This window comes from Saccharomycodes ludwigii, chromosome II (genome assembly GCF_020623625.1).
Source record: "Saccharomycodes ludwigii strain NBRC 1722 chromosome II, whole genome shotgun sequence".
NCBI lineage: Eukaryota > Fungi > Ascomycota > Saccharomycetes > Saccharomycodales > Saccharomycodaceae > Saccharomycodes > Saccharomycodes ludwigii.
Window position 1 is genome coordinate 2,323,941 of NC_060201.1, and position 18,034 is coordinate 2,341,974.

Sequence of the window (18,034 nt, forward strand, 5' to 3'; positions counted from 1 at the left end):
TAAACATATTGCCGATATACTATCGGAAATATATTTTCCAATACTTAAAATATAATTATACTTGATTTGGCTAATTTTTAATTCGCAATTGGAATTTGGTTCCAACAAAAACATTTTTGCAAATAAATATATTTTATTTTTATATAGTTAAAAAAAATTCCGAGCCTTTATAATTAGCAAAAATGATGTTCATTATTTACAAGCGAGCGATTTTATTGTTAACATTCTTTATATATCTATTTGCAAAAATAATTGATGCTCAAGAGTTACCCGATACAAATGATGCTTGTAGTCCAATTACAGATCCAATCAATGGATTTAAAGTGAGATGGTATAATTATACCTATAATGATGGTACCACCTTTAGTAACTTAGATTACATGGCATATGGATATTATCAAAACTCTGCACCATATCATTTTCAAAATGGTGTAAGTACTGTTACCTTTGCAACAGGATATCCATGTTATTACAATGAAAGTGATTTGGCCGATTATTTTATTTGTAAAACAGCTCATTATTTTTTAAATCCTGGAGTAAGCTATCCATGGACTTGTCCAGATGCAGATGCTCCATATAATAGCTACATTTGTTTCAATAGCGATATAGATGTTTCAACAATGCCATTAGTGTACGGTTATAATACGACTTTTACTAATTTCACAATGTAACTTACCGGTTATTTTTTAGCTCCAGAAACCGGTGATTATACTTTTACGCTAGGAAATGTTGATGATTCTGCTGGTGTTTTATTTGGGGATAATGCCTTTGGATGTTGTGAACAAAATGATATTACTGCTACTTCAACAGATTTTTTTCTTAATGCTATAAGAGGTTGGTATTCAGGAGTAGATGGTGACAGTTCAAGTGAAAAGACGCTATTTGGTGGATTATATTATCCACTAAGAATTGTATTTACCAATGCCTTAGGAAAAGCAAATATGAATTTCACAGTAACTTTACCGGATGGAACTGTAATGAGTGATTTTACAAATTACGTATTTACATTCGATGGAAAAGAATCTTATTGCCCAGCCTATGAACACAATACTACTACCTACACGCCATGGACTGGTGCATTTACTTCTACCATTGGTACTAGTGTAACTACCAGTATTGGCTCAGACGGTATTCCAACTACATCTACCATTTACACCGTTGAAACTCCAGAAGTTGATGCTGTTACAACCACCTACATACCATGGACTGGTTTTGTTACATCTACTATTGGTAATAGCATTATAACTACTACCGGTTCCGATGGTATTTCAACCACCTTTACCATTTATACAGTACAAACTCCAATGATTCCAGCTGATAGTACTACATATGAAGCTTGGACTGGATCTGTTACTACTACTGTTGGTACTTCAATTTTTACTACTACTGGTACTGATGGAGTACCAACCACATCTACCATCTACACAGTGCAAACGCCTACCAACAATGGTGTTACTACCACTAATGTACCATGGACTGGGTCTGTTACTTCCACTGTGGGTACTAGTGTATTTACCACTACCGGTACTGATGGATTGCCAACAACATCTACCATCTACACAGTGCAAACGCCTACCAATCGTAGGGATTCGACTACTAATGTACCATGGACTGGGTTTGTTACTTCCACTGTAGGTACTAGTGTATTTACCACTACCGGTACTGATGATTTGCCAACCACATCTACCATCTACACAGTGCAAACGCCTACCAACAATGGTGTTACTACCACTAATGTACCATGGACTGGGTTTGTTACTTCCACTGTAGGTACCAGTGTATTTACCACTACCGGTACTGATGGATTGCCAACAACATCTACCATCTACACAGCGCAAACGCCTATCAATCGTAGGGATTCGACTACTAATGTACCATGGACTGGGTTTGTTACTTCCACTGTGGGTACTAGTGTATTTACCGCTATCGGTACTGATGGATTGCCAACAACATCTACCATCTACACAGTGCAAACGCCTATCAATCGTAGGGATTCGACTACTAATGTACCATGGACTGGGTTTGTTACTTCCACTGTAGGTACTAGTGTATTTACCACTACCGGTACTGATGATTTGCCAACCACATCTACCATCTACACAGTGCAAACGCCTACCAACAATGGTGTTACTACCACTAATGTACCATGGACTGGGTTTGTTACTTCCACTGTAGGTACCAGTGTATTTACCACTACCGGTACTGATGGATTGCCAACAACATCTACCATCTACACAGTGCAAACGCCTATCAATCGTAGGGATTCGACTACTAATGTACCATGGACTGGGTTTGTTACTTCCACTGTAGGTACTAGTGTATTTACCACTACCGGTACTGATGGATTGCCAACAACATCTACCATCTACACAGTGCAAACGCCTACCAACAATGGTGTTACTACCACTAATGTACCATGGACTGGGTTTGTTACTTCCACTGTAGGTACCAGTGTATTTACCACTACCGGTACTGATGGATTGCCAACAACATCTACCATCTACACAGTGCAAACGCCTATCAATCGTAGGGATTCGACTACTAATGTACCATGGACTGGGTTTGTTACTTCCACTGTAGGTACTAGTGTATTTACCACTACCGGTACTGATGATTTGCCAACCACATCTACCATCTACACAGTGCAAACGCCTACCAACAATGGTGTTACTACCACTAATGTACCATGGACTGGGTTTGTTACTTCCACTGTAGGTACCAGTGTATTTACCACTACCGGTACTGATGGATTGCCAACAACATCTACCATCTACACAGTGCAAACGCCTACCAATCGTAGGGATTCGACTACTAATGTACCATGGACTGGGTTTGTTACTTCCACTGTAGGTACTAGTGTATTTACCACTACCGGTACTGATGGATTGCCAACCACATCTACCATCTACACAGTGCAAACACCTACCAACAATGGTGTTACTACCACTAATGTACCATGGACTGGGTCTGTTACTTCCACTGTAGGTACTAGTGTATTTACCACTACCGGTACTGATGGATTGCCAACAACATCTACCATCTACACAGTGCAAACGCCTACCAACAATGGTGTTACTACCACTAATGTACCATGGACTGGGTTTGTTACTTCCACTGTAGGTACCAGTGTATTTACCACTACCGGTACTGATGGATTGCCAACAACATCTACCATCTACACAGTGCAAACGCCTACCAATCGTAGGGATTCGACTACTAATGTACCATGGACTGGGTTTGTTACTTCCACTGTGGGTACTAGTGTATTTACCACTACCGGTACTGATGGATTGCCAACAACATCTACCATCTACACAGTGCAAACGCCTACCAACAATGGTGTTACTACCACTAATGTACCATGGACTGGGTTTGTTACTTCCACTGTAGGTACCAGTGTATTTACCACTACCGGTACTGATGGATTGCCAACAACATCTACCATCTACACAGTGCAAACGCCTATCAATCGTAGGGATTCGACTACTAATGTACCATGGACTGGGTTTGTTACTTCCACTGTAGGTACTAGTGTATTTACCACTACCGGTACTGATGGATTGCCAACCACATCTACCATCTACACAGTGCAAACACCTACCAACAATGGTGTTACTACCACTAATGTACCATGGACTGGGTCTGTTACTTCCACTGTAGGTACCAGTGTATTTACCACTACCGGTACTGATGGATTGCCAACAACATCTACCATCTACACAGTGCAAACGCCTATCAATCGTAGGGATTCGACTACTAATGTACCATGGACTGGGTTTGTTACTTCCACTGTGGGTACCAGTGTATTTACCACTACCGGTACTGATGGATTGCCAACAACATCTACCATCTACACAGTGCAAACGCCTATCAATCGTAGGGATTCGACTACTAATGTACCATGGACTGGGTTTGTTACTTCCACTGTGGGTACTAGTGTATTTACCACTACCGGTACTGATGGATTGCCAACAACATCTACCATCTACACAGTGCAAACACCTACCAACAATGGTGTTACTACCACTAATGTACCATGGACTGGGTCTGTTACTTCCACTGTAGGTACCAGTGTATTTACCACTACCGGTACTGATGGATTGCCAACAACATCTACCATCTACACAGTGCAAACGCCTACCAACAATGGTGTTACTACCACTAATGTACCATGGACTGGGTTTGTTACTTCCACTGTAGGTACCAGTGTATTTACCACTACCGGTACTGATGGATTGCCAACAACATCTACCATCTACACAGTGCAAACGCCTATCAATCGTAGGGATTCGACTACTAATGTACCATGGACTGGGTTTGTTACTTCCACTGTAGGTACTAGTGTATTTACCACTACCGGTACTGATGGATTGCCAACAACATCTACCATCTACACAGTGCAAACGCCTACCAACAATGGTGTTACTACCACTAATGTACCATGGACTGGGTTTGTTACTTCCACTGTAGGTACCAGTGTATTTACCACTACCGGTACTGATGATTTGCCAACCACATCTACCATCTACACAGTGCAAACGCCTACCAATCGTAGGGATTCGACTACTAATGTACCATGGACTGGGTTTGTTACTTCCACTGTAGGTACTAGTGTATTTACCACTACCGGTACTGATGGATTGCCAACAACATCTACCATCTACACAGTGCAAACGCCTACCAACAATGGTGTTACTACCACTAATGTACCATGGACTGGGTTTGTTACTTCCACTGTAGGTACCAGTGTATTTACCACTACCGGTACTGATGGATTGCCAACAACATCTACCATCTACACAGTGCAAACGCCTATCAATCGTAGGGATTCGACTACTAATGTACCATGGACTGGGTTTGTTACTTCCACTGTGGGTACCAGTGTATTTACCACTACCGGTACTGATGGATTGCCAACAACATCTACCATCTACACAGTGCAAACGCCTATCAATCGTAGGGATTCGACTACTAATGTACCATGGACTGGGTTTGTTACTTCCACTGTGGGTACTAGTGTATTTACCACTACCGGTACTGATGGATTGCCAACAACATCTACCATCTACACAGTGCAAACGCCTACCAACAATGGTGTTACTACCACTAATGTACCATGGACTGGGTTTGTTACTTCCACTGTAGGTACCAGTGTATTTACCACTACCGGTACTGATGGATTACCAACAACATCTACCATCTACACAGTGCAAACGCCCACCAACAATGGTGTTATTACCACTAATGTACCATGGACTGGGTCTGTTACATCTGCTATTGGTACTAGTGTTATCACTACTACTGGTACTGATGGTAGACCATCCACTTCCACCATATACACAGTTGAAACACCAGCCAATTATGACATTAGTACTACATTCACATCTTGGGGTGGTGCTTACACTTCGACGTATTCCACTAACATTTTCACTGTTACTGGCTCTAATGGATTGTCTACCACTTCCACTATCATTTACGTTGAAACACCAGGATTTGGTTATTTCAACACTACCAGTTCTAAATCTTTACCATTGACTTGTATTCCAGATACCACTAATACTGGGCCATTTACAAACCCAAGCAAAGGTAGCTCCACTTCAAAAACCTTTACTAATCCAGCTCCAGGTACTACCTCTACTTCCGAAACTGTTTCTCCAGTTAATCCAACTACTGAGACACCTGGATTGCCTTCTAGTGTTACAAGAACTACTGTGATTGTTACATCTGGCAGAACTATAACCTCGACTATTGTCACATGCGATGCTACTACCACCACTATTCCAAACAACAACAACAACAATAATGGTGGTTCTAACAATTCCGGTTCCGAAGTTTATTCTGTTAGTTCTGAGACTTCCAATACACCAGTTACTGTTACTAAGACTAGTGTGTACACTACATCTGGTAGTACCATTACTGCTACTATCACCTCCACTATTGTTCCAAATAACAACAACAACAACGGTGGATCTGGTAGTTCTGAAACTGGTAATACACCAGTCACTGTTACCAAGACTAGTGTATTCACTACTTCGGGTAGTACCATTACTGCCACTATCACCTCTACTATTGTTCCAAATGACAACAACAACAACGGTGGATCTGGTAGTTCTGAGACTGCTAATACACCAGTTACTGTTACTAAGACTAGTGTGTACACTACATCAGGTAGTACCATTACTGCCACTATCACCTCTACTATTGTTCCAAATAACAACAACAACAATGGTGGATCTGGTAGTTCCGAAACTGCTAATACACCAGTTACTGTTACTAAGACTAGTGTGTACACTACATCTGGTAGCACCATTACTGCTACTATCACCTCTACTATTGTTCCAAATAACAACAACAACAATGGTGGATCTGGTAGTTCCGAAACTGGTAATACACCAGTTACTGTTACCAAGACTAGTGTGTACACTACATCTGGTAGCACAATTACTGCTACTATCACCTCTACTATTGTTCCAAACAACAATAATAACAATGGTGGATCTGGTAGTTCTGAGGCTGCTAATACACCAGTTACTGTTACTAAGACTAGTGTGTTTACCACATCTGGTAGTATCATTACTGCTACTATCACCTCTACTATCGTTCCAAACAACAACAACAACAACAACGGTGGATCTGGTAGTTCCGAAACTGCTAATACACCAGTTACTGTTACCAAGACTAGCGTGTACACTACATCAGGTAGTACCATCACATCTGTTATTACATCTACTATTGTTCCAAACAATAATAATGAAAATGGATCAGGTTCTTCAGGCAATGCTAGTGAATATGTTGAGACTATTTCTTCTGGTTCTGTTTATACCACTGTTACCAAGAGTGGCAATGGCAACTCTGGTAATTCCATCAATGTTGTTACCAAGACCACATCTGGTAGCAAAGTTATTACTACTACTATTCAATCAGAAACTGTTTCTAGTACAACTGGTATTGAAGTTCAAAGTATTCAATCTCAACCAGGATCTAGTGGATTAATTTCTATTTACCAAGCTGGTGCTGTTTCAAACAGAATATCGACTTTCAAGATGTCCTTTACTTTATTTGTTTTATTTTTCAATTTATTTTAAACTCACTTTTGTAAACAAATATTTGTTTCCAATCGTATCTGATATGTTTAGTTTATTTTTTTTTAAGTTCGTCGGTTATTTTTTGAGTTCATAATGTTTTTTTGTCTTTATTTCATTCAACTTTGATATTGTCTGTTTTTTTGTATTATTTTATAGTTCGTTATTTTAATACCATTAAATCAATTTAGTTTTCATACTGTAAGTTGTTTTTATTTCTAATAAATTTTTTTTTTCTGATTATTTATTGATAACATTGGAATATTATTTTCTTTCTTGTTTCTCATACTGAATTTTTATTTTAATTCTTCTTCTATCGCTGAGTTCAAAAGTGTAATAATAATAGTGAAGAAAAGTGTCTTAAACTATAAAGAATAAGATAGATCTATTTTTTTGGAAGTAAATACTCGATCAATGAGATAATTTATGTTGTGTTTTTTGAACCAATAATTCCAAGCTTATAAGTCTGCCCAGATTCTATAAAATCGATGTTTATTTGTAACATGATTGGTGATCAAGTTTCCCTTCATATATATTATTCTTTAGTTAACAAGCTCTATTTTTTTATTATTCCATAAGTCAAGTGTTTGTTAATAATTAGTTCATATAAGTGCTTGCTTTATCACAATGTATAATTATAAGCTTATATCGAAAGACAAGTGTGAATATGCAGCAATATGCATTCCTTGTCAACAGAGTACTTGTTATATTTCATCAACTTTAGCGTATATTAAAAGAAAAAACATACAAGTCGAGATCTTGTAATATAGATAGAAATTTGGAAACAATATTGAATGGTATTTGATTCATTGTGTATGTTCAATTGAGATGTTGTGATTCATTCATTTTAAGTTTGCTGCTATTTGGTGTTAATTAACAAAAATAAACTTTATTCTTTACATATAATGAATTGTAACACAATCCATAAAACAAAACAAACTTGTTATTGAAAACTAGTCTTAAGTTTATTCATTGGGTTTTATCAGATCTACTGTTCTTGTTGCAATATGTAATATTAAACCACTTAGTTTTTAATTCTTGTTGCTTCATATGTTATCTGAATGCTTGAAATTATTTATGGTCTTGATAGTTACAATGGCATAGTTTCTCTGGTGAATTTATAAAATATATTGGGTGAAAACTTGGTGCATTTCTAACTCTCCATAACTCTTGAAATAACTGGTGTTCAAATGCAATTTCACTTTCTATATTTCATATTAGACAACATTTATTAAAGTTTTATTGATAAAATAACATTGTGAATTTAGAGGATATTTTTGAGCGAACGAAAAAAAAAATTGTTTCTTTGGCTGCAAAAAAAAAAAAAAGATTTTTTTCGTAAAAAATGCTAAATATTTTTAAGCTGTGAATTACCAACAAAGTTAAAAAAAAACAGTTTGTTGATTATCAGAAATAACAAAACAAAACAAAACAAGTATTTTACACAATGTACAACAACTTACAAGAAATTAGAAAAGTTTTTGATCAAAAAACAGATATTCAGGTAGTATTTATAAAACATATCAAAATACGAAATCAGATTTACACTTTTAAAGAATGTTTCAACTGGATATATACTGATTGGAGTGAAGAAAAACAACACTATAAAGGGGCTGTTTATTATTATTTTGTTATTCTAGTGGATAACCATTGCGTGTTTGTTGGAATCATAATGACTGTACTGGAGTGAAGGACCATATTGTTAATAATAAGCACACATCAATATTTACATGTCATCCAAAATATAAGTGGTGTATAACTGTTTAAGCATGATAAAAGTTTAAAAACAAAAGATACACTGAAAACACAAAAAGTGCCTATTTATTGAAGTATCAATTCACAAATCAATCAAATAACAAATAAGGTTATACTGTGCGATCTGATATCTGAGTACTTTTGTTATATTTAGTTTTTCATTCCAACACTGTGGACATGTAAAGCATTGGTATTACCACTTATACTTTTATTTCTAATTATTATTTTAAAAAGTGGGTTAGTAATAAGGCTTTTCTTTTTACTCTAATTTGATACTAGATCTAGAACTGACAACACACATACTCGGTTTATATCTACTGAGTGTATACCAAACATTATTATATTTAAGAGTATTCAAAGATTCAATGATATTTATGAAGACCAGCTATTGCATACATAAAATCTAAATGTGCATGTCGATTTATATATTATATTCATCAAAAAAAGGTTTATTACAAAATGACATTATATGATTAGTGTGGAATTTGAAATTCTGATTTAGTTTGAAATGGACTTTTTTTTTTTTTCCCCCTAATTACAGGAGTAACACAAGTATTACTATGGAATATTGTATCAATATATTGGGAGATATGTTTACATGGACAAGTGAGTAGATAACAAGTTTATTTGTGATTTATTGTGTGACTAACATGAGTTGGTAAGAAATGGCTTGCTATTAGAAAGAGAAGGATATTTATTTTGATTAAAAGCAAGGACATTGCAAATAATATAATGAAACATATATTTTGTTACACTTTTAGGCACTTCACAGTACTGAATCTTAATTAATAATTACAGTCTATTTTGTTTTATATGTTACCAATTCAATCATTTGAAATTAATAAGATCATCCAATTGTGGAAACGCAGTAGTGATCTTGTTACATAGCAGTTGTTGAAAAACTTATACAAAACTGGGATGTGTATTTGTGATACCAATTCCCTTCATTTTCTTTTTGGCACCACGTACATTATTTTGTGAATAATATTTACAGGAAAATAAAAGAAGATTGTATTTGGAGCACGATTATTAATGCTATTGATCAATATTCTAAATGTAATTTCGTGGAATAACAGCAATCAATCCAAATCAGCAAGACACTTGACTACTACTTGGTTCTAGTTTTTAATGACATTTTGAACTGAGATCAAGGTAGATGATTTTTGTAAACAGATCAAGTGTAGTAACATTTTATATTTGTTGGTAAAACAGGAACCTTGACGTATCTTTTTAGTATTTCCTGTAATTTTTACACACACATGCTTTATAAGCTAGACAGGGTCATTGTCACAACTTTTAAATTGTTACTGGAGATAACAATACTGATTTAGAGATTGTTTTTGAGAACTTATCACATGAAAAGAGGCAGAGAGTTTTGTTTCATATCTCTTTACGAAACACATCATCATTAATACAAGTACAAATCAGAAATAATAGATCATTTAACTCCCATAGCTTTTGGCCAATCACAACATTCACATTTCTGTGTTTCAAACTGTAAGATATTTTATTATAACATCATAACATCTGAAATAAGGAAACAACAAAAGAAATACGTGCTATATAGAATAGTTTGTGAACAGCTGCTTTGATACGAGGAGGCATAAGTTACCACTTATTTGTTGATGCTATAAGAATAATCTCTTTTGTGATGGTTTGAACAGACAAGTAAAAAAATAAAACTTTAGGTGTTAAATAAGATCTAACAAAGCGTAGACCAATAATATGTAGTGTACAATCTATTTTACGCTCTTGGATTACAAATTCTTGGGTGAAATGTAAATCTTGCTTGGTAATATTTTTACCAACTTGAAAACTATCCGAACCTGTAGAGTAAATAATTGAGATTGGGGCATATTAGTGATCCAAAAACAATATAGTAATATGGCAATATTTATATGATTGTTCAGTGGGCTAATAAAAGACTTTGAGACAATGTATTAAAAAAAAAAAGCTCCATATTATTAAAAAAAACCACATATTTTGTAATAATATACACAGCACTTAAGTGTATAGCCCAGTTTATTTGATATTTCGGTAGAACACTTTTCAGACTGTTCAAATGCAGTTAATTTTATTATTTTGAGTACAATTACTGTTATGCCAAAGCCATGAACAAATAACTTTTTTCCCCCTAAAGAGACTTGTATATATAACATAAACCTAGGTATAACTATGGTATTACTCCTATAGCATGAGGAATATAATTTTCTTTGTATTAATCTAAACACAAGCTAGAAACGTAAATTCCATTAAAAAACCTGTGAAAATTTCCATTGGTTAAATGCTTGTATTATCAATTTATATTTCTACATTCTGATGCTGGAAGTAAATTTGGTGTGTGATATTGAGAATTGGAATCGATTTAATATGCATATGCTCACAAAATACAGAATACTCAGATCAACTATATGTTCACAAAATTGGCAGACCGCCATAAATCTCCATTAAAGAATTTGGAATTTGTTGCACAGGCACTTTGTATATTTTTTTTTTTGTATAGGTTATTCGATATAAAAAGTATGTGTGTATGAATTAAAGTAATTGTGTAAAGGGTTTTTTTTTTTTTTTTTTTTTTCTGTTCAAATGATTGATACTGTTTCTTTTTTGTAGTAGTAGTTGTAGTAGCAACTCGAAATGGAAGATGCGTTTATGCAAACAAAAAAAAAAAAATAAAAAAAAAGTAGTTACGTTGTCAATCACGTGCTCTAGATAAAAATAAAAAAAAAGGAGTAAATTGTTTATCGATAAGGTTGTATAGACATGGCAAAGTGTATATAGATTTGTGTTATTCTGATTAAATATTAAATTGGAACTGTAATTTATATAGACAAGACATACAGAATATAAGATTGTACAAAAGTTAAAAGTTGTTTCGCAGTGTTATTGTAGTTTATCTTGGTTGTTGTTGTTGTTGTTGTTGAAAGTGGGGATGGAAAAGATTGAATGAAAGATTAGATTTTTTTTTTTTTAATTTTTTTTTGAGATAAGATAAGAATGAAACTCGGGTTAAGCTTCGAATGGCAGTGATGGCATATCGGGATATATGTTATTTTCGGACTGCATGATTATCACTTTTTCTGATGTTTTTTTTAGGGCTTTATTTTTTGGATTATATGTTTTGGATTATATGTTTTGGATTATATGTTTTGGATTATATTTTTTGGATTATATGTTTTGGATTTTATTTTTTGGATTTTATTTTTTTAGGGCTTTAAATGTTTGACCCTGACATCTGGACACTATTTTTTTGATCCTACACCTTAGCCTCTAATTGTTTGACTCTGTTTTTTTATGACTTTTACGTTTTAGGGCTTCACTTTTTTTAATAACAAATCGTATAAAATGAGTAAATTTGTTTATTTATTTTCAGTTATAAGATTTTAACATTGTGCTTGTACAAAGCAAACCAGCACACAACTAATAACTACCATATTTACATAAACATATTACGATTTAAAATTTATAAAAAGTCAACCTTTCATTTTTTTTTAATTTTATTAATAAAATTTGTTGTTTAAATTTAATTTAATCCAACACCAAAAATATGTAGTTATAAGTAAGTTCGGAGTACAAAAATTCAAGCATTTTCCTATTGCAGTAGCATTCAAAACCAATAAGACTCAAAACTGTTCGGATGAAACGTTTTTATAATTTGCATTAAAAAAAATAACAGTTTGGACTAGCAATTGCACAGGTGTTATGTGTGGGATAGATGCATTGTTATGAATACATTTTTTTTTTTTTTTTTTTTTTTTAATCAAGTGCATGTTAAATGTGTTAATGAATGGAGCCCTTGTAGTGAGTGTGCGATAGTTTAACAGGTATTTTTTTTTTGGCTGAATATGGTCAAATTCTTTGAAAAATGACGGAATGCTTGCGTCAAAAACGACCAAACGCGACCATTCGTCTCATACCATCAGAAAAAAAAAGTGACAAATATGACGCGTTTTGAATGTATGGGCTCATGTATTTTACACGCAAGTAATGCATTGTATGGTTTCACGAACTGAAATAAGAATCTTGTTCAGATGAAATCGGATCTGAAGCGTTATTATTATTATTGGAATTATAGTGATTTGGCATTCTTTGTAAAGCAAAATATGAAACTGTGTGTTTAGTAAAGTTATATGCTTGATTATAATATTTGTTCAGATGAAACCTGATCTGAAGTATTATTATTGTTGGAATTGTAGGGATGGGACATTCTTTGTAGATTAATTGTGAAACTGTTATGTTGTAGTAAATGTATATACTTGATTATAGTATTATTACTGAGTGTTCTCTTCTATTACTTATAATTATACAAAATATATAAGATATGTTTTATTTGTTCTATTTTCAATCTTCATTTTTTGTGTCCTTTATATATCATAAATTATATTTTCCAATTCGTTGTTCGCTCTATTTTTATTGTCACCTTAAATCCTGAAACGCGCCACCAAAATTTGACTGCGCCTCCTAAAATATGAAACATGTTTCAAACTTAATTGCTTAATTTAATTCCCTATTGGAATTTGGTTCCAACATGCCCCATTTGATCAACGATCAAACAATTCCATAAACTTTTCAATATTCTTTTTATCGGGGTTGAACTTGGTCAAAACATCAGACTCGTTGTTTTTTGATTCAACAAACACAAATCGGAATTTTAATTTTTCTTTTTCTTGTCTCATTCTATACGCTCTTATTCCATGGAACTTGTCTCGAAACTTTGAGACATTATACCTAGAACAAAGTAGTATAGCACTTTTGTTATCACATTTTACAATAATTTTTTCTTTCTTGTTTATCCTTCTGGTACCTGTCAACCAATTCTTTATTGTCACAATACCTTTGACCATACTAAATATTTCAGCTTCGGTTGAACTGATGCAACTTATAGTTGTCACTCCAGTCTTGGCTCCAACGATCAAGTTGTTCCAGTAAATTAAGTAACCATACTGACTTTTATAGTCTTCAGCATTGCTATGACTAGCATCTGATACTAATTTCAATTCACCATTGATAATATTTTCGTATTTCCACATTAATTTGTAATTGCTTGTATTATACACATAACTTAATAACTTCTTAGTTGTTTTCAAAATCTCGTCTGATGGATATAGCTGGTATCGTGATAGGAAGTTTACCGTGAACATAATATCGTATCTGTACTTCATAGCAACATAGTTTAATAAGCCTATTGCTCTTTGCATAAATTTGTTTTTGGTTGCATAGTCTGTGATATTATCGATAATTTTGTCAGGAATCTTCAAATCTTTTACTATTGGTAATTCATTAACACTGCTGTCAATATCAGCTACTAAGTTGCTGATCTTGCCCTGCAAATGCCCCATACACATTGACAAATGTGTACCAATCTTGTAATCTACTTGAATACCCAGAATATCATATTCTTCGCTACTACCATCGTTTATAACTTTTATTTCATAAAATTTGTTTAAGAATACTAAAACTTCCTTAAACATCGTATCATCGTTGGTTGTTATGATCATGTCATCAACAAACAAACCGATGATTATCATCTTGCTGTTCTCCTTTTTGATAAATATAGAAGACCAGTACTTTAGTAATTTAAAACCGTTGTCATTTAATTTTTTACATATCTCAACGTTCCATAAGTGACCGCTTTGTTTCAAGCCATATAAACTTTTCTTTAACTTCAAAACAGTATTTTTCTTTCTGTAAATACTTGGTGTGACAACATAGATATCTTCATCCAGTTTAGCATTCAAGTATGCTGCTTTGATATCTAGTTGGTATATCTTCAACTTATTGACAAACGCTATATTCAAAATTAACATTAATCCATCATGTGATAGATTGGACGAACTCAAATCCCTATTAAATGTGGATTCGTCTTGCTCATCACCTCTTGCCACAATCCGGCATTTATATTCACCGCTACGTTTCACATTGAACAAAATTAGTAATGGTACAATCTGTTTTTTATCAACAGTATCTACAGTTATCGTAGCATTCTTATCATAGGTGCCACTGTCTTCTAGGTTTTTCAATTCTTTTCGATACGCACTAATGTATTTATTTTTTATTTCTTTATTGGTGAGACCATATATCTCGTGCAAGTACAATGTGTCTCCAGTTGAATGTTTAACATCTGGAGTCACTTTAACACTTTTAACAGCACGGATAGCAACAACTTGTCTCAACATAACACGCTTTCTCTTATTAAATTTATTTGGGTGATCACTAATGTACTTAATGACCTCTTCCTCAGTCATTTTTCTTATCTTACCATCATCATTTATCTCCCAAGTATTGATATTCACTTTGGCTGATTCTTCATCGGTATCATGCCCCATTTGATCATCACTTATGTCACTATCATCTTCTCGATCTCTTTTAGTGGCAGACCATTTGTCAGATAGGACTATACCTTCTGAGTTAGAATCAGAATTCTCATATTCTGGATCTTTTGCGTCATCAACGCTAGTTTCATTATCAGGATTTGTATCTTCTTGATACTCTGAATCATTCACATCTTCAACACTAAATTCACTTTCAGAATCTGTACTAGATTCTTCTTCTGTACCACTTACAACATCAGTGCCAAACTTATTATCAGAATTCACATTTTCCTCATTCTCTGTATTATTTCCAACATCAATGATAATTTCTGGTTCAGAATTTTCGTCACATTGACTATCATCAATTTTTTCTACACTATCATTGACAGTGGGAATTGGATTTATTGTTTCATTTGCAGTTACCTCATCATTATTATCCCTTTCATTAATGATAGGTACATATTCTTTTTTACTTAACTCTTCCTCAATTTGGTCATCATTTTCACTTTCCAACTCTGGAATAACTTCATTATTCTCTAATGATTCATCATTGTTTGCTAAATCTTCGATGAACCCGTCTATTGCAGTTTCTCTGCTTTGGTAATCGGTAAATGAATCGTATGCAATTTTAAAGCTTGAACTATCAATGACTCTTCTTAAGCTCTTAGCCCAGACCTTGTATCCATACGAAGAGGTAGATGGTGATAAAATATAACCATCAATACCACGAGCACTTAGCTTATCATCTTCCTTTGAATGTAAAATGACATGTGTACCAAATGGTAACAACTTAGCAATATCTAACTTGTCTACACCCAATAATTGTCGAGGTGACAATCCATGAGCATTGGACGCTGCGATAATACCATTTCTAACATGACAACTATAACTAACCGCAAAAAACCACAATGACCTTGGTATGTTATCATTCAACATCAATGTCCTTGCATCATTCAACAGAGTGTAGTTCAATCTCTCAGCTACTCCATTAGCTTTAGAATCACCTTTGGTAGTAAATATTTGACGAATACCAAATTCTTGAAGATAATTTCTTACATCTTCATTTCTATATTCATTCCCTTGATCAGAATGAATTACCTTGACAGTCTTTCCTAAATTCTTCTCAACATAAGGAATAAATTCTTGTAACACGTTCATAATAGCTTCAGCTGATTTGGACCTAAGTGGATAAACAAATCTAAACTTCGACTTCTCGTCAATAAATGTAATAAAACTGTTAGGATATCTAGGATTAATGTCTGGTACTGGACCAAACAAATCAGAATGGAAATATTCTCCAGCATCATAGTGATCTTGATGACTGGCTCTGGATCCAATATAATGTTTCTTATACGTAGATTTGCCCTTCATACAGGAATCGCACTTGAAATCGTCAATACCAGTCCAATTAATATCATCATACTTGACACCAACTATAGAACCAATTTTTATACTTCTTTGTAAATCTTTCACATTAATATGACCACACAACACATGGATGTGATATAAGTCAATCAATTTCTTGTTGCTTACATTCAATACATTCAATTTCTCAGGATAAACAATATACAATCCTGGGATATAAATCGAATCATCTTTCTCTACAACTTGACCTACCACATCTTTGGTATTAATATCATAGATACAGTTGTCTAATTCATTAACAACCAATCCAGCATTTTTTAAACTTGACCTACCAATCACCATTTGCTTGGTATCAACGGTTCCCAATGCCTCCAACTTGAACTCTTTGCCTCTAGATTTCAATATTAATACACCAACATATGGCACATTAATTTTATTACCATTGAAATCTTCACAGAAGTGTTCAAAATTCTGCTTTGGATCATGTAACCATTCATTGGGAACAATTGTGGTCTCTGCACCAGTATCATACATAACATCTTTTATTTCATACTGATCGGTTTTTAAAACTTTCTTAACCAATCTAAGCCTAAGCGTACTCGACGGCGCAGTGTTTTCTCTCTCATTAACTAACTTAACTTCTTTAACTTTTTCTTCATTTTCTTTTTCTTTTTCCTTTTCTTTCAACTCAGGACAATCGGGTCTGATATGTCCTTCTTGTTGACAATTATAGCAAACGGCAGGTTTATTGCTATTAACATTTTTAACAGAACCTTCATTGGATCCCTTATTGTAGGTACCATTTTTGTTATCATAATTTTCCTTATTACGATAAACTTGTCTGGCAAACGGATCCTTATCAAATCTGCAGGCCATTGTAATTTCCTTTTCCTCTTCATCATAGAAGTTTGAGATAACTTCATAGATATCCTCAAAGTCAACATCTAACTTACCACGGTTTAGAAGCAAAATAATATCCTTAACCTTGTGATAACCCTTCTTCATGGAAGCAATAATTCTTCTCTTCATCTCGTATTCATTCATTTCACAATGGTGCTTCTTAGTTTTGGCTATCAGATTTCTTACATTGTTGATATACGTTGCCGCGCTAACACTACCATCATAATACAAGTTGGACCATTCACGAGTAATGTCCTTTATCTCTGATACATTTGTTTTGTCATGATTACCAGAGTCAATATCAATCAGAATTTGCAAACCATCGCTTGAATCAAATCCCTCTGGAAAAAATTTTTTAAAATACAAAAAAAATTCACCTGCCATTTTTAACGTCTCTGGACCAAGGACGGATTCAGCATCATTTTCAAGCAAACACCCTAAACCTTCACGTTTCATTCTAAATATAAACATTTTCATACCAGGAACGAAGTTACTCTTGTCCATACCCTTATTATCAAAAGAGAGTATCAAATTATTGAACTTGTCGAGTACATCGTCCTTAGAAAGCATAACTGAATTCCCCCCAGTGTGAGTGCCATGTTCAGATGAAACCTGATCTGA

The 18,034-nt window shown here is 34.2% G+C and overlaps 2 protein-coding genes across 2 annotated transcripts; one reads left to right on the top strand and one right to left on the bottom strand.

The window, feature by feature from the left end:
• Positions 1 to 182: 182 nt before the first annotated feature.
• SCDLUD_002244 (uncharacterized protein) lies at positions 183 to 7,085 on the top strand (the record flags this gene model as incomplete). Its single annotated transcript, XM_046081367.1, has 2 exons — positions 183 to 591; positions 691 to 7,085. The coding sequence occupies 2 exons, from the start codon at positions 183 to 185 to the stop codon at positions 7,083 to 7,085; spliced, it is 6,804 nt and encodes a 2,267-aa protein (XP_045936350.1).
• Positions 7,086 to 13,378: 6,293 nt separating this feature from the next.
• SCDLUD_002245 (uncharacterized protein) lies at positions 13,379 to 17,797 on the bottom strand (the record flags this gene model as incomplete). Its single annotated transcript, XM_046081370.1, has 1 exon — positions 13,379 to 17,797. One exon carries the CDS (start codon positions 17,795 to 17,797, stop codon positions 13,379 to 13,381), a length of 4,419 nt encoding a protein of 1,472 aa, XP_045936351.1.
• Positions 17,798 to 18,034: the final 237 nt, after the last annotated feature.